General features: G+C 42.4%; 1 protein-coding gene across 1 annotated transcript in view; it reads left to right on the top strand.

The window, feature by feature from the left end:
- The window catches only part of zfyve16 (zinc finger, FYVE domain containing 16), a 72,875-nt gene extending 69,622 nt beyond the window's left edge, over positions 1–3,253 (top strand). The window contains exon 15 of the mRNA XM_041186257.1: positions 991–3,253. Coding sequence (XP_041042191.1) covers positions 991–1,152 — 162 coding nt within the window. The 3' untranslated portion in view covers positions 1,153–3,253. The remainder of the gene's footprint in view (positions 1–990) is intronic.
- Positions 3,254–22,451: the final 19,198 nt, after the last annotated feature.

Genomic DNA, 22,451 nt, shown 5'->3' with positions numbered 1-22,451 from the left:
CACCTTTACTTAATTCCACATCCTGAAGAATGAAGAAATTACTGACATCTCTCATAAACACTACTATGTTTATTTTGAGGTAGAAATAGATGATCCTTATCATCATCCTCTGGTTTCTCACCACCACTTGCCAGTGTGTAGCCAATTCAATTCACTCCATGTGAAATAGGGGAAAGCTTGAGTGCACGGAACATGGCCCTGATAATATCCCAGATGTAGTGCTGAAGCTGGTTTTCCTGGAGTAGCCCTAGCTAAGCTGTTTCAGCACAACATTGGCATTTACCTGGCGATGTGGAAAATTACCCAGGATTCTTATATTCAGAGAAAGAACCTTTTTTTAATGTTTGGATATGCTCTTCCATATAATTTTCTGTCGCCTTGAGCTCTCGGGTCATAATTACATCCTGAATAATGAAACGCCTTGTTTCTTCAGCCTTTTTTTTTTCAACTATATTGTGCACTTGGGAACTGAGCCTGATATTTCCTTATCTTTCCTTTAGGGATTGACTATTACCTTTATGTTTGGTCTCATGGTAGCACTGTATAGTTTAAGCAAACTTCCTCATGTTCCATTGGATCTATAGACCTGTCCCAACTTCATTCATAGCTAATTCAATACCATTCATGGACTGCTTAAATTATTTTAGTTTCCATTTTCAAACATGAGTTTTAAATAGGTGGTGTTACTGGGCCAGGAGCCAGTGTAGGTTAGTGAACATGGGTGATGGGTGAACAGGACTTGACTGCTGCCTGTACCTTAAGTGTCACCCACTTTAGGAATTTTGTTAAGCTGATTTTCTTGGTTGTGCGAGATTTAAATAGTTTGTATTGAGGTTCTGAAACATTTGCTGGCATAGTAACCTAAGTGAATTTTCTAGAACTAGCTAGAGAAATCAATGATGCAAATTTAAAAATAACAGATTTTTAGGGTATGGGGTTTCTACAGATTTTAGGATATTTGATGCTCTTGTATTTATCTGTGTATTGCAGGTCGAGTATCAAGCAGGATCAAGGGGCCAACTTCTTCCACAACATTACATGAATGACCTGGATAGTGCTTTAATCCCAGTAATCCACAGTGGGAGCTCTTATGCTAGCAGTGGTCCTCTAGAGATGGAATTATTATTCTTCGTTCTGGAAAGTCTCATCTGAGGACAAAGGAAAGTATGAATTTGATGGATTCCTTTAGGACAGAATTTTCCTTCGTCCCTGGAAAGAAGTAACAAAAAAAATTGAAGCTTTCCAAAATGTTTATCTGCCTCCGTGATTTCACTAAAGGATACAATGATCCATATTACGAGCTAATCTTTTCACACAGGTGCTGTGCTAACATGCACACTTGGTTGCGGGTCAGTCTCCCTTCTGAAGTTAGGTTTCATTCTTTGACAAAATGAGTGAGTTCCCATTCAGAATTCATTTGTATCCTCACTCAGAATCTCGACATGAAATCTGCTTGCTGTAAGTTATATGGAACTCCAAAATTTGATGTCTCATTGTGGATGTTACTTGCAGTACCGCAAACCTGGGTCAGTGGCTGGATTGCAGTTCAAGTTCAAAAAGTCAGGTCATTCAATTTTTTTTTAAGTCCAGTGTTGGAGATAGGCTGAGTAATAAGTTAAAAGATGGTATAGCAGTACTTAGCATATCTTAACAACTGATTATATTTAATTAAAAATGTTCTGGGTTGTAACTGAGGGAGACAGCGTATGATGTGCTGAAAACAACTCGGCTACAGATGAAATTTGAGTCATTATGCACGGATTCTGTGATCTTTAATGGTTCCCAAATGCTATGGGTCCAAAGATGGCTGAATAAGAAAGGAAGAGAAACAAGTCATTTTTGTTCTAAAGACTTTTACAGCAATTTATTTTGAGCTGATATTTGTGAATAGTAATGTAAAGCACTCAGAATTTTGGAGCTATTTCCCAAGAGAGTTGGCGATTGAAAGATGTTTCAGAGATGTTAATGTATTAAATCTAGAAGAAAAGTGAGGAACACTAGCACATGCATGTTTTGTACACAATATCTTGTGGTGGTTGGAAATGTTGCAGAGTTTAAAAAGCACTTTAGGCTGTGCACTTCATGTGTGTGAAATGGCCAAGTTCTACTACAGTTGGCACCATTTTTATGGAGAGAATAAAGCGATGCATGAGGCCAAGCTATCAATTGTCATCTAGGAAATGGTGTCAATTACTTCAAGTTGGAGCCGCCTTCAGCCCAGTAAAGCATAAAATAATGTTGACCTCTGGTAACAGCTTAGGTATAAAAATCTCCTAACTAGTATTTCTTTAAAATAGTTAAGTGTCCCACTTGAAGTATGATCCATCCAGTGAGCCATAACAGGAGTTCTGAACCAAATCACATTCTGCTTTGGTATATTTCATGTGTCTGACATTCCAATGTGAGGATATGAACCTGCAAAAAGAATTATGTTAATGACCTTTATGTATATTGACTAACTTTTTTATAACAAATGGAAATTTTTCATAGATTTGTTTATGAAAGATATACACTCTCTGAATATGCAGTAACATACAGTGACTTTATGACTGCGGCTTAAACTTTCAAGATTGCTTGAATCAATTGAAAGTATTTCAAGCATATTTATCTTTCGTACTTTTTTTATTAGTTTTATAAAATGGGGGCAAAAGTTATAGTTTCAAATAGAATTTAATCAATTTGAGAACATTTGTGGTATGTTAAATCAGTTTAACATTAAGGTTTATGAACAGTTAATAAAAAACAGGCAATACATAGACTTTTAGGTACAGTCGCTGTATTCTTGAGTCTGTATTGGTATTTAACTAATGTTAGAAATGTGCAATTTCCCTACCATAGGACTTGTGGACCTATACTCCTTTGAGTCTCTGAAAAGTGTTAAAATGTATAATTTCTTATTGTAGGTTTTATATTCAGTTAAATGTCTGTAGAATCACTAATACCTGTCTTTGAAAATATAATGTTTTGCTTTTTACTGCCAATGCACAGGGAAAGATGTGTCTGCACTTGCCATTCAAACCTCTTCAATGCTATGTGCTTGAAAGGTTAAAGTAATAAAATGTGCTCCGCATAACGGGTGCATCAGGTAACTTTTTTTCTGTAAACAAAATCAAATTAGAGTGCCCTTAAATGCTGAGTTTTAAAACATGTTGATCTGCATTTTGTAAAATGATAAATCATTAATTTCCTGCATATTTTTATTTATATGTACCCATGTATATTTATGATGGAAAATAAATCACTAAAAAATTAAGGTGATCTAATTCATTTGTTGCCAGCTTTTATAGTAGTCAAATGGATGAGAAGCAGAATAGAGGGAAGTCCTGAAGATGTGACTACCCATAGCAGTGGGCAGATTAAGCTGGGGGAGGCTTGCTGTAAAATGTTTGGTGATCAGACTTGTTTTTAAATTCCATTGCATTATTGGTTTTGTGTGCATGCATTTTACATTCTAGAATAGGCCTGGTCTCATGTTTCAAACATCTGTAAATGATAAAAGCTAGCTATAGATATGGTTGTGTATTACTAAGATTTGCAAAAGCCACAAAATGAGATGACTTTTTTTCACATTTAATTAAAATTTTCTAAGAGCTTTAATTAAGCATCAAAAATCGATTCACTTCAAAATTGCCTATTTGCTGCAGGTCATGATTCAATCCATTATAACTTATTGCAACATATTAACTGAGTATATGCTATCAAAGTTTTATCTGTAGGCCACCTAATGTTAGTTTTCTAAGCTTCTTAAAGATATCCATTTTGAATTCTTTTATAGTGTTTTGTTCATTACTTGTAAGTTTTTATAAGTAGACGTGATTCAAGGGAATTCTATGGGAACATGTTTTGCATACATTCGTGCTGGTGGATTTGGTCTATTTGGAGAATAATTTGGATTTTTTTCAGTCCTTTGAATACTGCCTGTATAAATAATCTGCCTGGAAGTGCAATTTAAAAAAGAACATACACTTCTACCAGAGATTGTGGAATACATGTGCTCCAAAGGAATCCATTGCACCTTGCCCCTTCTGCATAAATAAATGAAAGGTCCAGAGTATTTTAGTCATTGGTAGTCTGTCATTTTGTAAGTAAAGAAGACCTGGGATCCAGAAACCAATTACGGTGAGCTACTAAAGGTGTTTCTAGTTATATTTTATTCAACATTTCTTATGCAATGGAAAACAGTATGTAAATGAAAAGGCTGAAACATTAATATCTGAATGATACAATTATATTGCAATCTGCACATAAATCTTGTGCGGTGTTATGCATTTAAAAAAAATCCTTTTTAAAGACATTTTCTGACGAGAGGGACAAAAGCATCTTCCCTTTATAGATGGAGCTGTTCAATAGTTTTTTAATTGTTCAGGGATGTCGGCATCACTGGCAAGACCAGCATTTATTGCCCTTGAGAAGGTGGAGTTGAGCTGCCACCTTGAACCGCTGCGACCCATGTGCATTGTTAGGAAGGGAGTTCCAGGATTTTGACCCAGTGACGTTTTGTAAAATGATAAATCATTAATTTCCTGCATATTTTTATTTATATGTACCCATGTATATTTATGATGGAAAATAAATCACTAAAAAATTAAGGTGATCTAATTCATTTGTCAGCTTTTATAGTAGTCAAATGGATGAGAAGCAGAATAAGGGAAGTCCTGAAGATGTGACTACCCATAGCAGTGAGCAGATTAAGCTGGGGGAGGCTTGCTGTAAAATGTTTGGGGATCAGACTTGTTTGTAAATTCCATTGCATTATTGGTTTTGTGTGCATGCATTTTACGTTCTAGAATAGGCCTGGTCTCATGTTTCAAACATCTGTAAATGATAAAAGCTAGCTATAGATATGGTTGTGTATTACTAAGATTTGCAAAAGCCACAAAATGAGATGACTTTTTTTCACATTTAATTAAAATTTTCTAAGAGCTTTAATTAAGCATCAAAAATCGATTCACTTCAAAATTGCCTATTTGCTGCAGGTCATGATTCAATCCATTATAACTTATTGCAACATATTAACTGAGTATATGCTATCAAAGTTTTATCTGTAGGCCACCTAATGTTAGTTTTCTAAGCTTCTTAAAGATATCCATTTTGAATTCTTTTATAGTGTTTTGTTCATTACTTGTAAGTTTTTATAAGTAGACGTGATTCAAGGGAATTCTATGGGAACATGTTTTGCATACATTCGTGCTGGTGGATTTGGTCTATTTGGAGAATAATTTGGATTTTTTTCAGTCCTTTGAATACTGTCTGTATAAATAATCTGCCTGGAAGTGCAATTTAAAAAAGAGCATACACTGCTACCAGAGATTGTGGAATACATGTGCTCCAAAGGAATCCATTGCACCTTGCCCCTTCTGCATAAATAAATGAAAGGTCCAGAGTATTTTAGTCATTGGTAGTCTGTCATTTTGTAAGTAAAGAAGACCTGGGATCCAGAAACCAATTACGGTGAGCTACTAAAGGTGTTTCTAGTTATATTTTATTCAACATTTCTTATGCAATGGAAAACAGTATGTAAATGAAAAGGCTGAAACATTAATATCTGAATGATACAATTATATTGCAATCTGCACATAAATCTTGTGCGGTGTTATGCATTTAAAAAAAATCCTTTTTAAAGACATTTTCTGACGAGAGGGACAAAAGCATCTTCCCTTTATAGATGGAGCTGTTCAATAGTTTTTTAATTGTTCAGGGATGTCGGCATCACTGGCAAGACCAGCATTTATTGCCCTTGAGAAGGTGGAGTTGAGCTGCCACCTTGAACCGCTGCGACCCATGTGCATTGTTAGGAAGGGAGTTCCAGGATTTTGACCCAGTGACGTTTTGTAAAATGATAAATCATTAATTTCCTGCATATTTTTATTTATATGTACCCATGTATATTTATGATGGAAAATAAATCACTAAAAAATTAAGGTGATCTAATTCATTTGTCAGCTTTTATAGTAGTCAAATGGATGAGAAGCAGAATAAGGGAAGTCCTGAAGATGTGACTACCCATAGCAGTGAGCAGATTAAGCTGGGGGAGGCTTGCTGTAAAATGTTTGGGGATCAGACTTGTTTGTAAATTCCATTGCATTATTGGTTTTGTGTGCATGCATTTTACGTTCTAGAATAGGCCTGGTCTCATGTTTCAAACATCTGTAAATGATAAAAGCTAGCTATAGATATGGTTGTGTATTACTAAGATTTGCAAAAGCCACAAAATGAGATGACTTTTTTTCACATTTAATTAAAATTTTCGAAGTTTTAATTAAGCAACGGCAATATAGTTTCAAGTCAAGATGGAGTGAGATTTGGGGAACTTGCAGTCTGTGGTGTTCCCATGCACCTGCTGCCCTTGTCCTACTAAGTGGTAGAAGTCATGGGTTTGGAAGGTGCTGTCAAAGGAGCCTTGGTGAGTTGTTGCAGTGCATCTTATAGATGGTGCACACCACTGCCCATGAGCGTCAGTGGTTGATGGGGTGCCAATCAAGTGGGCTGCTTTGTCCTGGATGGCATCCAGCTTAAAAATTGTTGGAGCAGCACTCATGCAGGCAAGTGGAGAGCATTTCAGATGGTGGACAGGCTTAGGGAAGGGTGCAGAATTCCCAGCCTCTGACCTGCTCTTGTACGCACAGTACTTATCTGACTGGTCCAGTTCAGTTTCTAGTCAATGGTAACCCCCAAGGTGTTGATAGTGGGGGATTAGCGATGGTAATGGCATTGGATATCAAGGGGAGATGATTAGATTCTCTCTTGTTGGAAATGGTCATTGTCTGGCACTTGTGTGCCATGAATGTCACTTGCCATTTATTAGTCCAAGCCTGAATGTTGTCCAGGTCTTGCTGCATATGGACTCAGACTGCTTCATTATCTGAGGAGTTGTGATTGGTGCTGAACGTAGGCAATTATCAGTGAACATTCCTACTTCTGACTTTATGATGGAAGGAAGGTCATTGATGAAGCAGCTGAAGCTGGTTGGGCCTAGAACACTACCCTGACGAACTTCTGCAGTGATGCCCTGGAACTGAGATGATTGCATCCAACAGGTATCTTCCTTTGTGCTAGGTATGACTGTAAGCAATGGAAAGTTTTCTCTTTGATTCCCATTGATTCCAGTTTTGCTAGGGCTCCTTGATGCCACACTCTGTCAAATGCTGCCTTGCTGTCAAGGGCAGTCTCTCTCACCTCCGCTCTGGAGTTCAGCTGTATTGTCCATGTTTGGACCAAAGCTGTGATGAGGCCTGGAGATAAGTGGTTCTGGCAAAACCCAAACTGAGCATCAGTGAGCAGGTTATTGCTGAGTAAGTTCTGCTTGATGGCATGCTGATGACACCTTCCATCACTTTGATGATCAGAGTAGACTGATGGGGCGGTAATTGGCTGGGTTGGATTTGTCCTGCTTTTTGTGAACACGACATACCTGGGCAGTTTTCCACATAGCTGGATAGATGCTAGTGTTGTAGCAGCTTGGAACAGCTTGGCTAGGGGTGCGGCAAGTTCTGGAGCAGAAGTCTTCAGTACTATTGTCCGAATGTTGTCAGGGCCCATAGCTTTTGCGGTATCTAGTACCTTCATTTCTTATATCACATGGAGTGAATTGAATTGCCGAAGACTGGCATCTGTGATGGTGGCCACAGTTTTATAGGTAGTTTAGGTAGTTTTATAATGTAGTAGTGATCAGTTGATCTTGCAAACCTGTTTTGTGGATAAAATGAACCTCATTCTACAAGCAGACGGCAGTTCATTCCGCAAAACGTTAATTTTTTCAGTCCTTTTTTGTTTATTAACTTCCTTTTACAAATAGTTAAACTTATTTTTGACTTCACAAAGTAATTGACTTCATATCTGCTGTTTTCTTTTTGTCATTTGGAGCCTTTTGGCAGTCATTGGCACTTTGTTTCCCGTTAGCTACCAATATGAAGAGTTGATATTTTAATAGAGGAAAGAAATCCCCTATCTTAAAACTGAGTTCTCAAACTCTAGCTCATTGAGGAAAGAAAACTTTAGATTTGACAAACAACTGATACAGATTGAGATGACTGAAATTTTTTTAAAAACTGCACTAGTTAAGCCACATTCAATAAAAGCTCCACCATTAGCAGACATGCCTGCAACTGCTTGGGCATTCCTCCCAAAAACCTCTCTCTTTGAATAAACTTCTGGCCACCTGCCCAAATATACTCATTTGGATAGGGTCAAATTTTGTCTGAGATCACACATGAAAATTTCTTATGGAAAATTTTTATTACACTACAGGTGCTAAATAAATACAAGTTGTGCAATAAGAACCATGCCAGTAATGATATTTGGTTTGATATACTAAATCTTGCTGCAGTAGAAATACTACAGGGGGCAAGTCATTAGCTGCTGATGCATTTTTACAAATTTGAATCTTGCAGCTTCAGTGGAGATGAAATTTATGCAAATTCCGCTTTTGGTTTAAATTTGACAAGCGCCGGTATTCAAGTTAGTGTAATCAATATGCCAGTATGAATGCTGCTAAGAAAAAGTTGAACCTTTACCTTTTATAACATCCTTTATAACCTTCAGGTCAATTTGAAAGACAACTGAACCTCATTTCCATCGTTGCTCCTGTGTCAGCATTCGCCAAAACAAAAGCCACTTAAGGGATCATAAACTTTTTCTTAGCATCATCAGCTAATGACTTACCCCCTGTAGTATTTCTACTGCAGCAAGATTTAGTATATCAAACCAAATTATATCATTACTGGTATAAAAGCAAAATACTGCAGATGCTGGAAATCTGAAACAAAAATAGCTGGAAAAACTCAGCAGTCTGATGCATCTGCGGAGAGGAATACAGTTAACGTTTTGAGTCCGTATGACTCTTCATCAGAACTGAGGAAATATAGAAATGAGGTGAAATATAAGCTGGTTGAGGGGGGTGGGGCAGGTAGAGCTGGATAGAGGGCCAGTGATAGGTGGAGGCAAACCACTCCTCCATCATTTTCACATGGCCTATCACTGACACTTCCCTTCCTTGACCTCTCTGTCTCAATTTCTGATGATAGACCGTCCAATGTTCATTACAAGCCTACCAACTCCCACAGCTACCTCGACTACAGTTCCTCACACCCCGCTTCCTGTAAGGTCTCCATCCCATTCTCGCAGTTCCTTTGCCTCCGTTGCACCTGTTCTGATGATGCCACTTTCCAAAACAGTTCCTCTGACATGTCTTCCCTAACTGAGACTTTCCGCTCATGGTGGTTGACAGCCCTCAACTGTGTCTGGCCCATCTCCCACGCATCCACCTTCACACCGTCCTTTCGCTCCCAGAGCCATGACAGGGTCCCCCTTGTCCTCATTTCACCCCACCAGCCTCCGCATTCAAAGGATCATCCTCCACCAAATCCAGCACGATGCCACCACCAAACACATCTTCCCTTAACCACCCCCCCACCCCGGCGGCATTCCGCAGGGGTCGTTCCCTCCAGGATACTATGGTCCACTCCTCCATCACCCCATACACCTCAAACCCCTCCCACAGCACCTTCCTATGCAACCGCAGAAGGTGCTTCACCTGCCCCTTTAATTCTCCCCTCCTCACAGTCCAAGGGCCCAAACACTCCTTTCAAGCGAAGCAGCATTTCACTTGCACTTCCCTCAATTTAGTCTACTGCATTCGCTGCTCCCAATGCAGTCTCCTCTACATTGGAGAGACCAAACGCAGACTGGGTGACCACTTTGCGGAACACCTTTGGTCTGTCCACGAGCATTACCCTGACCTCCCTGTCGTTTGCCATTTCAAAACTTCATCCTGCTCTCATGCCCACATGTCCATCCTTGGCCTGCTGCAATGTTCCAGTGAAGCTCAACGCAAACTGGAGGAACAGCGCCTCATTTTCCAATCAGGCACTTTACAGCCTGCCGGACTTAACATGAAGTTCAACAACTTCAGATCATCCCCACCCCCTTTCCGATCCCCCTTTTTTCCAATAATTTATGTTTTTTAAATATATTTTTCTTTTCCCAACTATTTCCATTATTTTTAAATGTATTTCTATCCATTGTTTTATCTCCACCTTTTAGCCCATTTCAATCCCTTTCCCCTACCCCACCCCACTAGGGCTATCTGTCCCTTGCTCGTCCTGCTTTCTACCCTTAATGTCGCCATTAGCACATTCCTTAGCTAATATCACCACCGTCAGCACCCCTTTGTCCTTTTGTCTATGACATCTTTGGCAATCTCTTTGCCTCCACCTATCACTGGCCCTCTGTCCAGCTCTACCTGTCCCACCCCCCTCTACCAGCTTATATTTCACCTCATTTCTATATTTCCTCTGTTCTAATGAAGTCATAGGATTTGAAACACTAACTGTATTCCTCTCCGCAGATGCTGTCAAACCTGCTGAGTTTTTCCAGCTATTTTTATTTTTGTTTTACATCATTACTGGCATGTTTCTTAATGCACAACTTGTATTTATTTAGCACCTGTAGTGTAGTAAAAATTTTCCATGAAAAATTTTCATGTGATCTCAGACAAAATTTGACCCTATCCAAATGTGTATACTTGGGTAGGTGGCCAAAAGTTTAGTTAAAGAGAGAGGTTTTAGGGAGCGGTGCCCAAGCAGTTGAAGGCATGTATGCTAATCGTGGAGTGGTTAAAATTGGGAACGATCAAGAGCCCAGAACTGGATGAATCCAAGATCTCAGACGGCTATGGGGCTGGAGGAGGCTCCAAGTTAGGAAGATGAGGGGTCTTAGAAGAATTTGAACATAACTTCCATCAATTTTAAAACTTCCATCAATTTTAAAATCCGTGTTGCTGCACCAGGAGCCCATATATGTCGGTGAGCGTGGGTGATGGAACAGTTGTGGTGCAAGTTGAGAAGGATGGTTGCAGACTTTAGGAGGATGTAAATAAAATAGTGTTAGGAACTAGAGATAGTTTTAAGTAAGTTGTATGTGTATTTGGATGTGTTAGGAATGAGGTATATCTTTAAGTTTAATTTTTATTTGTGGTTTGAAAGGATAAAACATGAGCTTTTATTTCACTTTAAAAAATGCCTGCATTTTTGAGTTTTATGACCCTTTAAGTGGAAAGTTGAATACCAAGAAGGGTAGTGGTTTCGAGAAGTTAAAACCAAGTAGAAAAAAAACCTCTGCTGTTGCCTAGCAACAGGGATCCAGAGTGGAAAGCCCTTCTCTCTCACACACAAACTGAAAGCAGTTTGGTTTCAGTTGGAAGCAGGAAGGATGGAGCTGCAGGAAGCAGGTTTCCCAAAGAATAGAAGAGGGGTCCCGAGGAGACCTTCTAGTCAAAAGGAATGGGCAGGAATCTGGAAAAGGCCCTGTTAAATGATGTTGAATGAAGAGCAGAGAAAGGCTCCAAGCTTAAAGGTAGAAAGCTACAGGACACAGATTTAAACAATATGGGCTTGAGAGAAACCAGAAGATTGAAGAAGATAGCTGAAGGTCTCGAACTCTTCACTATGGGCAAGTGAAACAGTGATGTTCTGTTGGCATGGCTGAGCCTTTGAGAGTGAGTCCACGGCGATCCAGGGGAGAGGAACTTGGAAGGAGAGTTTGAAACCCTGGAGGTGGACCCTGGTAGAAGGCGTCGGTTTGGGAGAAGTTTCCAAAGCGAGTTCTTTGAAAGTGGGGACTGGAAACCCTCATGTGAAAGGCTGAGTTCAGTGGGACCAATTGGCTCCTGATGTGACATGCCTGGGGAGAGTTGATGAGGGATCCATAGCATCTGTTTGGAGTGGCATCTGTCACTTGATTTCAGAGTGTGGTGTGTCTGACCACAGGCCACTTATTGGTTTGCATAGACTGTGTACTTACTGTGATCATGAGAGTATCAGCTTTTGTAGCTTGTGTTATCCTCCCAAATTTATATATATCTGTAAAGGTATAGTTGTGAGTGAAGGAGTATTGTAATATAGTTCATGTTTTCCTGCTCAATAAAAGTTTTATTCTTTTGTTAAAAGTTCATCAGCTGACTCCTGTGACTCTGTTCAGTAGCCACTTTCCACTTATCTGAACAAAAAATAAAAGTTAGGATCCATCAAGCCGGGTTTCACCCTGGGATCTGGCTTGTCCAGTAGTAATATCAGCTGGGATCATAACAACAGTGAAATTGCCAGACACACAGCAGATAACATTACACTTCTCTGCATTAAATTTTATGTATTTTGGTCAGAAGAATGAGGCAGTATAAACTAATTGGTACAATTTCAAAGGGGTTGGAAGACACAAGGCAGCTTTCAAAGCTCTTAAATAAGTCTTTGAAGATCGCAAGACACATTGAGAAAGCTGATGAAAAAGCTTGCAGGATCTTTGGCTTAGGGTATAGAGTAATAGAGTCATACCTAGTACAAAGGAAGATGGCTGTGATTGTTGGAGGTCAGTCATCTCAGTTCCAGGACACTACTACAGGGATTCCTCAGGGTAGTGTTTTAGGCCCAATCATCTTCAGTTGTTTCATCAATGACCTTCCATCATAAGGTCATATGTGGGATTGTTCGCTGCTGATTGCACAATGTTCAGCACCATTCATGACTCCTCAGGTACTGAAGCAGTCCCTGTCCAAATGCAGCAAGACCTGGACAATGTCTAGGATTGGCAAGTGGCAAATAACATTTGCATCATGCAAGTGCCAGGCAATGACCATCTCCAACAAGAGAGAATCTAACCATTGCCCCTTGATGTTCAATGGCATTACCATCCCTGAATCCCCCATTATCAACATCCTGGGGGTTACCATTGACCAGAAACTGAACAGGACTAGCCAAATAAATACTGTGGCTACAAGAGCAGGTCAGAGGCTCAGAATCCTGTGGCAAGTAAGTCACCACCTGATTCCCCAAAGCCTGTCCACCATCTACAAGACAAGTCAGCAGTATGCTGGAATACTCTCTGCTTGCCTGGATGAGTGCAGCTCCAACAACACTCAGGAAGCTTGACACCATCCAGGACAAAGCAGCCTGCTTGTTTGATATCCCTTCCACAAACATTCACTCTCCCCATCACTGATAAACAATGGCAGTAGTGTGTACCATCTACCAGATGCACTGCAGAAGCTCACCAATGCTATTTTGGCAGTCGGGCACTTCCCCTCCAAGCCAGTCACCATCCTGACTTGGAAATATATCGCCGTTCCTTCATTATGCTGGGTCAAAATCCTGCAACTCCCTCCCTAACAGCACTATGCAATATGGGTGTACCTACACCACAGGGTCTACAGTGGTTCAAGAAGGCAGCTCACCACCACCTTCTCAAGATGAACTAGGGATGGACAATAAATACTGGACTAGCCAGTGGAAAGATGGTAACTCCATGCTGTGGGCAACAGTAACCCTTTGGAGCAGTGGTACTCTGTGTGGCTGAAGATGTGCTTGTGAGTTGGTTCTGGAGTACAGACTTGTGAATCCAGGAGAACGGAATCTCGGGAGACGAGATTGAAACCATGTGAGGTGAGCAGATATTTGGATAGTCAAAGTTGGAGCAACTTTTGGAGGATTTTCCAATATTAGATCTGCGAAAGAGAAGAGTGAAGACTTGCAATCTCTTATATGGGAGGCAGAGTTTCAGCGAGATTGGTTAACTCCGTATTTACTGACATCTGGGTGGGTTGCTGAGAAATCTGTGGGATCTGTCTTAGTCACATCTGCCATTTATTGTGCAATGTGGTGTTTGACCAATGTTTGCCTGTTAATTCACATGTACCTCATGCTGATTCTGAATCTTAGTGTATAAGATATAGTCTATATATAGATTAGTCTATAAGATAGATATTGTAAATTGCTTTATTTTTCTGACTGTGTAGAGTAAAGTTTATTTTGTTTGTTCAAAAACCGTGAAATCTTGTGGCTTTATTCTCTTAGTAAGTACCTTGGATCTCAAACTTTACAGAGAGGTGCTCAGTTTGAACACGCTTTTTTGCGCGCGGTGGAACGCAATTTCCTGTTTATGAAAATTCACTTGGCTAAAAAGAAATTGCCCTTTATTGAAGAGCATGGAAATTGTTCTGAAAAAAAAATCACCGATTTTGATTTAAACACCGAAATGTTTGCAAATAATTCATTGCTAATGGTGCTGATGGTGGAAATTTTTGGAGGTTACCACACGGGGTTAATTTTATAGGAGTTAAAGGGGTTAGAGCGAGAAAGACAGAGTGGGAAAGGGGAAAGTGAGAGAGACAGAGTGGGAAAGGGGTGAGAATGAATGAGCAAATATAGAGTGGGAGAGGGGAGCGAGCGTGAGAGAGATAGGATATGTCTTAATTTCCTGAGATTGACTGTGATTGTCTCACCGTTGACTCCTAACCTACTCAATGTGATGAGGATATTAATGAAATGATGTGTCATGCTGGATGTACAGTGTCATTAGAGTCCCATTCTATTGTACATTCGGCTGTAATGCGCACATTAAATGTGTGTCTTGCCCTGGTTGTGAATCAGATGTACTGAGTGAGCTGAAGGCGTGGAGTGGATAAGCAGTAAATGTGGGGCAGGTTGAACGGCCACGGTGGGTAGCTATGGTTTTATATTGCCTTTCAAAATGTGTCAGATACAATTAATTATTTTGGAATGCAATCACTGTTTTCATAGAAAAAGATAGGAGCCGTGTGCTGCACAGTAAGATCCCATTAAAAACCAATTGGATAAATGACCAGTTAATCTGTAGCAGTATCGCTGATTGAGTGAGGTGTGTTGGCTCAGAACACCTGGCCAATTTGACTCAGTACGCCGATACACACACAAACACATCCTTGCTATTTCAGACACCAATACACATCCTTACTATCTCAGTCTCTCACACACACACACACAGAGACTCACGCACCGATACTCACATACATACACAGCCCCCTTTTAACACTGTCCCTCTCACTAGGTGTTCTGCTGGATGAGACTTCCATGCACTCGCATGCTGCAGCCATGACATCAGAGAACATGCGAACACTCCTCTGGTCACTCGTGCTGCTGTTTTGAGAGCCTCTCACACCTCTGCTTGATGTTTCCCTGCATCTCTTTGATGCACCGGCATCTTTCCCATGGCTGCTCCCAGAGACTCATCATCTGACTCAGAATTAGCAGGGGCCTCTTCTCCAGTAGTCCTCTGAGTGCCAGAGACCTCGGCTATCACTGCCTCCGCCTATTTTGGACATGTGTCTGTGAAGTGACCACCAGAGTGTGAACCTGAGCCTAAGTTAGATATATGACCTACCGAGATGTATGCCTCTGGGCTGTTGGATGGTGCAAGTGAGGTCTCTGTCCTCCCCTGCCAGCTTCAGCAGCCTGCTGCTCAAATTGAGCGAGGGGCCTGAGCTCAGGTATTCCAATGCTCCCCCCACCCGCCAATGTCTTGTCTCCCTCCTGTTGTGGGCCATCTTCTCCTGCATAAAGACATATAGATTGTGAGCACGTATGATGAAAAAGCAGGTCACAGGCTGCTAACTCTGTGGCTGATAACTGACCTTGTGACTCCCCAAAATCCAACCACCAGGTGCATGGCACAATTGAGGAGTGTGATGGTATACTCTCCACTTGCCTGGATGAGTGCAGCTCCAATAACACTCAGGAAGCTGGACACCATCCAGGACAAAGCAGCCTGCTTGATTGACACCCTATCCACCACACTCACATTTACCCCCACCACCACTGAAGCACAGTGTATTGTGAACTGTGAGAATGATAGTGATAGACTGTGTACCATCTACAAGATGCACTGCAGCAAGTCACCAAAGCTCCTTCAACAGCACCTTCCAACCCTACCAGCCCACTGCCCCTTCTGCAGCTGTTCGAAAGCCTCAAGGGTGCACAGAGAGGCCAACATTGGGAGTTGTGGAAGAAACACTTCCTAAAGTATTGAGCAGCATTGGGTTTGCATGCCAAAGAGCAGAAGAACCAGGTTAGTTCATTCCTATACACCATTGGGCCTGTTGCCAATGATGTTTTCTTGAGACAGTGGGTAAAAAAGACCTCCGCAGACTTCAAAACTGTCTTAAAAGCATTTGATGCATATTTCAATCTGAAACAGAACCTCATCATCAAGTGAGCATGATTCAGAGATCCCAAAGACCAGGGGAATCGTTGAATTATTTCTTACCAACCTATATCGTCTAGCCAATTCTTGTGGGCATGGTGCATTGAAAGATGAACTTGTCTGTGACTACAATGTCATTGCAGTCCATGACTGAAAGCTGTCAGCTTTTTTATAGACAAAAGACGAGTGTTTCAATATGCCAGGCAGGCTGAACTCAGGGAGTGAAAGTGTGCTATAACCCGTCAAGACACCGAGGCTTTGGATGGCCCTGTTAGTTGGGTAGGCCAAAGAGTAGCAACCACACCCACTCAAAAGCCCACCAAAACCATCTTGAGACATTTACGCTGTGGCACAAAGAAGCAGCATAGAAGGCAAGATTGCCCAGCAGAGGGGGTTTCCGATGCAGAAAGACAGGACACTTCAGGTGGTTTTGTAAATCAAACAATTTCAGTAATGGAAGAAGGCAAGGGAATATCAATGAAATGCAGACAATTCAATAAATTGGAAATAAAGACATGAAAGCACAGACATCTAGGAGAAGTAAAGTGTCACAAATATGGGTGCGGTGCCAAATTTTGAGGGTGCTGGAGCTCTTAGGAAAATGTGTTGGCCATATAATTTCTAAATCTACCATTACGTTGTTTTCCTATGTATTAATCATTTGAGTCCCCAAACGTCAGTAAAACTATACTTTTTAAGTGAAAAATATTAGTGCTGGTAGGCATTTTACTTTGAACCATGTGGTATTTTGAATCATTAGTCTTTAGCATAGTTAGAATTTCATTATGCAGCAGTTTAATTATTTAGTTCAAGCCTATTAAAACCATGAATTACAGAAAGCTTTACTTAGTTCTGACTGGGGGATGGTATATCGAGAGGCTTTTCTTGATTCATATTTATAACCTAGACCTGGTGTACAGGGCACAATTTCAAAATCTGAAGATGATGCAATACTTGGAAGTATTGTGAACTGTGAGGATGATCGCGATAGACTTCAAGAGGACATGAACAAGCTGGTGAAATGGGCAGACACATGGCAGATGAAATTTAATGTAGAGAAGTTCGAAATGATACACTTTGGTCAGAAGAATGAGGAGAGGTGACATGAAATAAAGGATACATTCTAAAGAAAATGCAGGAGCAGAGGGAAGGGGGTGATTCTGACCTGCTTCCCCAGGCTACTAGGTTGTGGGGTTTGGAGCAGCCTCTGGAAGGGTGCATTTAAATACACAGCGCGAATCCTGCAGTCAGGGGCTGGGGCTGAGGAGCTGTCACCAAGCAAGTGCCCCTGGTGAATCCTCTGATAATAGGCTTCATCATTTACTGAATGAACAAAGTACGAGCAGATCAGTGCAATGTATTGTCCCTCTTGGAGCTATCTTCCCCCATTAAAAACACCAGAGCCAACACCAAAAAAAACACAAGTTCAAAATAGATGCTGCAATTCTGAATATTTTTAGAAAACAGAAAATGCTGCAAATACTCAGGTCTGGAAACATCTGGGCAGGGAGAAACAGAGTGGCTTCAGGTCTATGACCTTTCCTAAATACAGTACTGGAAAATGTTTAAGAGATGCACCAGTTAACAGCATATTAGTGCCAGGCTAAGTTAAGCTTTTACAAATGTACTTAGTGGAAACATGTCAGTAACAAACTGACCAACAAAAGTTTCAGGAATGGACTTAGGTGCCTGAACAGATCTCCAGAACTGCCTTATCTTGGCTATGTAGTCAGTCAGTCACATAATATTCAGCGATCAGACAAATGCAGAATATGGGACTCAAAGATTACTTTAAATGCAAAGAGAGCCATAGTAATGAAAGATGATCCCCACTCCACCATACACAGTGAGTGTAGATTTTCCGCTTTAGTACAGGGTTCTGAACCCATAAAACAAAGTGGTAAATCCTTGTTCTTGTTGCAAAGCCTTACCTGAACAAGCTTTTCATGTCAATCACTCATTGCTTTGATGGTGGTGTTAGGAGGGAAAGTGAAACAGTTCCATTGAACTGTTATTATTCTTTCTGTCATTAAACTGTCCAGTAAGTATTTTTTAAATTAAAAAACCCAAAATGCTTCCAATTAAAGTTGCCTGGGAACTTCCTGAATTTGCCCTGCTCGACCAAACCTGCCCCTGTGAAACTTCTTCGCCAATCAGGATGCTCGCAGAAACTTTTTCTGGCCTATCCCAGCGTGCATGTAACTTTCGAACCAGACTGTAAAATTGGCAGGGGAAAACGAACACAAAAATATAAAGTCATTGGTTAAAACATTAGGTTAAGTAACTGTGTCCTCCTCCTGCCACATTCAGGGCACATATAAATTGTTTTATAATTGGCACCACAGTCTACATATATTTATTTGGTAATTAACGTTTCACTAATTGTTTTGGAAATATAAATTGCATTCACTGACATTTGTACTCTTGATGCGCATGTTGTTATAATTGTTGTAGCTTTCTCCCCATTTGGATATCGATCAATTAACACTTACTGCTGCATGAAAAAATGCCAAGACAAGTGCAAAGGGATTTCTCAAAGCACACCGTGAGAGAAGACATGGCATAGACACAGGAATTGTTTTCAACACTGATGTTCGTTTGATTTATAGGAATAAACTTTGTATTGATAATGACAACAACTTCACAACTACGTTTCTTTACCATCCTTCATTACGATTTTTGTTCATGTGATTTATCTGGTTTGGGACCCTTTATAACTTTTTTTTTAGTGTCACCCAATTGTAAATTGAAATTGTGAAAAGCGGGCAGTGCTGGCTATTTTTGCAGATCCCTATTTCTTAGCTTAGATCTGATCCGTTGGTTGTGGAATCGCTTAGCTGTCTATCACTTGCTTCTTATGCTGTTTGGCATGCAAATAATTCTATGTTTTCACCACATTTTTAGGTATGGCTGGTGCTGTTCCTGACATGGTCTCCTGCACTCTTCATTGAACTAGGGTTGATCCCTGGCTTGATGGTAATGATAGAGGGGGGGATATACTGGGCCATGAGGTTACATATTGTGTTCAAGTACAATTCTGCTGCTGCGGATGGCCCACATCGCCTCATGGTCGCCCAGTCTTGAGTTGTTAGATCTGTTCAAAATCTATCCCAATTAGCACAGTGGTAGTGCCACACAACACAATGGAGGGTATCCTCAATGTGAGAAGGGACTTCATGTCCACAAGGACAGTGTGATGATCAGTCCTACTGACACTGTCAAGAACAGATGAATCTGCAGCAGGCAGGTTGATGAGGCTGAGGTTAAGTATGTTCTTCCCTCTTGTTGGTTCCTCACCACCTGCTGTAGACCCAGTCTAGCAGCTATGCCTTTTCAAGCTTGGCCAGCATTGGTACCATCTCTCACTCACCCCTTTTCCCACTCTGTCTCTCTCACTCCTTTCACTCTTTGTCTCTCTCCTCCTTTCCCATTATCTCTCACGCCAGCTTTCCCACTTTCCTGGTCTCCCTACTTTCCCACTCACTATCTTTCCTCCCTTTCCAACTCTCTCTCTCCCTCCACCTTCCCATTATTTCTCTCCCCCTTTTCCCATTCTCTTACACCCCTCTTTCCAACTCTCTCTCATCCCCCTTTCCCACTCTCTCACCTTTCCCACTCTCTCCCTGACCCCTTCTCCACTCTCTCTCTCCCCCTCTGCCACTCTCTCTCCCCCTTTTCCCCCTTTCTCCCCCAACTTTCCCATTCTCTCATGCTTTACCCTTTACCACTTTTTCTCTCCCCATCCTTTCGCACTCTCTTGCTCTCTGCCCACTTTCCAATGCTCTCCCCTTCACCACTCCCCCCATTCTCTCTCTCTCTCTCTCCCCTTTCCTACTCTCTCTCACCTCCTTTCTGACTCTCTCTCCCTTTCTCACGCTATCTCTCCCCCCTTCTGCTTTCTCTGTCTCCCTCACCCCTTTCCCACTCTTTGACTCCCTCTTCCCTTTCCCACTCTGACTCTCTCCCCTCTTTCCTAGCCTCCTTTCTGACTCTCTCCACTTTTCCACTCTCTCCCCCTCTCCCCCTTTCCCATGCTCACTACTCCCATTTCCCACTCTCTTCCTCTCCCCTTTCCCATTCTGGCTCTCTCCCACCTTTCCTACACTCTCTCTCCCCTCTTTTCCGACTCTCTCTCGCGACCACTTACCCACTCTCTCTCCCCAGCTTTCCCACTCTTTTTCCCTCCCCTTTCCACTCTCACCCCCTTTCCCATGCTCTGTCTCTCCCCCTTTTCCCCCTTTCACTCTCTCCTCTTCCCCACTCTCTCCCTCTCTCCCCTTTCCCATTCTCTTTCCCACTCTTTTTCTCCCTTCCCGTTCTCTCAGTCTCCTCTTCCCACTTTTTCTCTCTCCCCTTTTCCAACTCTGACTCTCTCCCTGCTTTCCTACTCTCTCTCCACTCCTTTCCGACTCTCTCTCTCCCCTTTCCCACTCTATCCCCTGTTTCCCACACTCTCTTTCCCCTTTCCCACTCTCTCCCTTTCTCTCCCCTTTCCCACAATCTCTCTCTCCCCCCTTTCCCATAATCTCTCTCTCCCCCCATTTCCAATTCTCTCTCTCTCCTTCCCCACTTTCCCTGTTTCCCCTTACCCACTCTCTCTCTTGCCCCTTTCCTGCTCTCTCCCCTTTCCCACTCCCTTTCTCTCCCCCCCACCACTCTCTCTCCCTTTCCCACCCTCCCTCTCCCCTTTCCCACTCAATGACTCTCTCCCCTTTCCCACTTTTACTCTCCTCACTTTCCTACTCTCTCTCTCCCCTCCTTTCCGACTTTCTCTCTCTCTCCCCTTCCCCAATCCCCCTGTCTCCCCTTACTCACTCTCTCTCTTGCACCTTTCCCGCGCTCTCCCCTTTCCCACTCCCTTTGTCTCTTCCCCCACCTCGCTCTATCTCTCCCTCTATCCTTTTCCACTCTGACTCTCTTGCTCCTTTCCTACTCTCTCTCTCCCCTCCTTTCCGACTCTCTCTCTCACCCGCTTCCCTACCCTCTCCCTCTCTCCCCCTTTTTCCACTCCCTCTCTCTCTCCCCTTTCCCACTCTCTCTTTCTCCTACCTTTCCCACTGCTTTGCCCCTTTCCCACTCTTTGTTCCCCCTTTGCCACTCTTTCTTTCTCATTTACAATTCTCTCAGTCCTCCCTTTCCGACTCTCTCTCCACCAAATACCACTCTCCCCCCCTTACAACTCTCTCATTCTCCCCCTTTTACCACTCTTGCTGTCCCCACCATTTCCCACTCTCTCCCCTTTCCCACTCTGAATCTCTCCCCTTTCCTACTCTCTCTTCCTTCCTTTCTGACTCTCTCTCCCTTTTTCCACTCTCGCTCGCTCCCCCTTTCCCATACTGTCCCTCGCTCCCCTTTCCCATTCTCTCTCTCTCCCCTTTCCCATTCTCCCTCTCTCCCCTTTCTGACTCTCTCTCCCCCCTCCCATTCTCTTTCTCTCTCCCCTCTTTCCTACTCTCTCGCCCTCCACCCTTTCATTGTCTCTTTCCACCTTTCCCATTCTCCCTTTCACCTCCCTTTTCCATTCTGTCTCCCCCTTTGCCACTCTCTGTCTCTCCTATTTACCACACTGTCTCTCGCCCCTTTACATCTCTGGTTCCCTGCTTTCCCACTCTCTCTTTCCCCTTCACCAAACTCTCTCTCTCCCCTTCCCCACTCTCTCTCTCCTTTCCCACTCTCACTCTCTCCCCACTCTTTCCCTCTCTCTCTACCTCTTTTTGCCACACTCTCTCTCCCCACCCTTTCCCACTCTCTCTCTCTCCCCCTTCCCACCCTCCCTCCCCCCACTTCCCACCCTCCCTCTCCCCCTTTCCCACTCTCTCTCCCTTTCTCACTCTCTCTCTTCCTCTTTCCCACTGTCTCTCCCATTCTCACTCTCTCCCCTTCCCACTCTTTGTCTCTTCCCTTTTCCATCCTCTTTCCCTCCCCTTTCACACTCTATGTCTCTCTCTACCCTTTCCCACTCTCTCACCACCCTTTCCCACTCTCTCCTCCCTCTTTCCCATTCACTCCCCTCTTTCCTTCCTTTTCACTCACTTTCCTTTACCATCCCCACTCTCTCCCCACCTCTCCCACTGTCTCTTCCCTCCTTTCTAGTCTCTTTCCGTCTTTCCTTTTCTCTCACTCACCCCCTTTTCAAACTCTCTCCCCCTTTCCCACTTTCTTACTTCCCCCTTTCCCAGTCTCTTTCCTCCTATTTCCACTGTCTCTCCCCCATTTGCCCATTCCCTCTATCCCCCTTTCCCACTCTCTCTCCTTCCTTTCCCAGTCTCTTTCTCCCCCTTCTCCACTCTCTCTCCCCTTTCCCCACTTTCTTTCTCAATCCACCTTTCCCAATCTCTCTCCTTCCTTTCCCACATTCTCTCTCCCCACCTTTCCCATCTCTCTCACTCTCTCCCCTTTCTCAATCTCTCTATCTCTCCCTTTGCCACACTCTCTTCCTCCCTGTT

This window comes from Carcharodon carcharias, chromosome 4 (genome assembly GCF_017639515.1).
Source record: "Carcharodon carcharias isolate sCarCar2 chromosome 4, sCarCar2.pri, whole genome shotgun sequence".
NCBI classification, from domain to species: Eukaryota; Metazoa; Chordata; class Chondrichthyes; order Lamniformes; family Lamnidae; genus Carcharodon; species Carcharodon carcharias.
Note: the sequence above shows the minus strand (reverse complement) of the source record. Positions and strands in the feature narration are given on the sequence as shown.